The 1425-nt window shown below is 36.2% G+C and overlaps 1 protein-coding gene across 1 annotated transcript in view; it reads left to right on the top strand.

The window, feature by feature from the left end:
- The window catches only part of LOC102313665 (integrin alpha-M), a 12354-nt gene that overhangs the window by 5548 nt on the left and 5381 nt on the right, over positions 1-1425 (top strand). The window contains exons 8-12 of the mRNA XM_042217068.1: positions 170-290; positions 379-518; positions 614-760; positions 851-1060; positions 1154-1288. Of these exons, the coding sequence (XP_042073002.1) occupies positions 170-290; positions 379-518; positions 614-760; positions 851-1060; positions 1154-1288 (753 nt within the window). The remainder of the gene's footprint in view (positions 1-169; positions 291-378; positions 519-613; positions 761-850; positions 1061-1153; positions 1289-1425) is intronic.

Raw genomic sequence — 1425 nt, 5'->3', positions numbered from 1 at the left:
GTAATTAAAACTACCTGAAACTCACCAGACAGTCTAGTCATAGAAAGAAAGATTCACATGTGCCTTGTGGGAGTTTTTAAGTTCTAATGGCAAATACAGATTAAATACAGTCCAGATTTTAAATGTAAAATAAATTGTGTATAAAATGTATTTTCTGTCTGCACTGTAGGGAATTCAGATGTCTATTGTTGGTGCAAACCAGTGGAAGGGAGGCTACGTGCAATACACAACAGGAGGCCAGAAGCTGAAAACATATGAGGATGTGTCTTTGGAGCCTGACAGCTATCTTGGTAAGAATATTTTGCAAAACAGACATAATTTAAAAGGATTAATCAGGAATCTTAATCTGTCTTCTCCTTTTGAAAACCAAAATTCTAGGTTACTCCATGGCGATTGCTAAATCCTGGCATGGCTCTCTGACAGTTGTTGGTGCTCCAAGATATAAACACAGAGGAGTTGTGTTTGCTGTTAACAGAGAAAACTTGAAAAACCAAAAGATTGAGCCCTTGGCATCACAGGTATTCATTTGTATTAAGACAGATATGAATTAAATTATAATTTCCATAGAAATTATTATCTCAGATACAAAAATAATAATATCTTCCTTACACAGTATCAGACTGGTGCATATTTCGGGGCAGAGGTGTGTACCATGGACATAAATAATGATGACATCACTGATCTGATCTTCATATCAGCCCCAATGTACACGGAGCCTGATAGAGAGGGAAGAGTTTATGTTTGCAGACTAACTGGTTTGGTAAATCAGTTTTATTTACTGCAGTTAAATTATTCGGTTTATTTGTCAACTTTCTTAATGTTCATAAAATATTAACTCTCTTCCTTTTAGTTTGTGGAGTGTAATTTTGATGATCCGTTAATACTAAGAGGACATGCAGCTGTCAAAGGAAGGTTCGGCTCTTCTCTTGCTGTGCTGCCTGATCTAAACTCAGATGGATTCAGGGATTTGGCAGTTGGAGCACCTTTGGAGAATAATGGTGAAGGCAGCATCTACATATTCCACAGTGGAGGAGGAAGAATCAGTCCTACTTACTCACAGGTGCACAACATCAAAGTACTCACAATGATGTCTAAACTCATCTATCAAGTAAAGTCAATATTTTACGAAATCTGATTAATTAAAATATTTCAGAGAATTACTGGCTCTGAGGTCCAGTCAGGACTGAAGTTCTTTGGCCTGTCAATCAGTCAGTCGTCTTTTGACCAGAGTGGTGATGAACTGCCTGACTTAGCGGTGGGTTCAAAGGGTAGAGTTGCCTTACTGAGGTAAGTCCAGGTAATGGTCAAATATTTAGGTACATTCTAAAGTTCATTATTATAAGAATGGCACATTTACAAATATATTTTATTAAAAGCTTTAATGATTTATGTTAAATTATTACACAAATCATTAACAATAATTTA

This window comes from Haplochromis burtoni, unplaced genomic scaffold (genome assembly GCF_018398535.1).
Source record: "Haplochromis burtoni strain Fernald_Lab_line unplaced genomic scaffold, NCSU_Asbu1 Contig_1569, whole genome shotgun sequence".
Classification (NCBI taxonomy): Eukaryota; Metazoa; Chordata; class Actinopteri; order Cichliformes; family Cichlidae; genus Haplochromis; species Haplochromis burtoni.
This window is presented reverse-complemented; position numbering and strand designations above follow the sequence as displayed.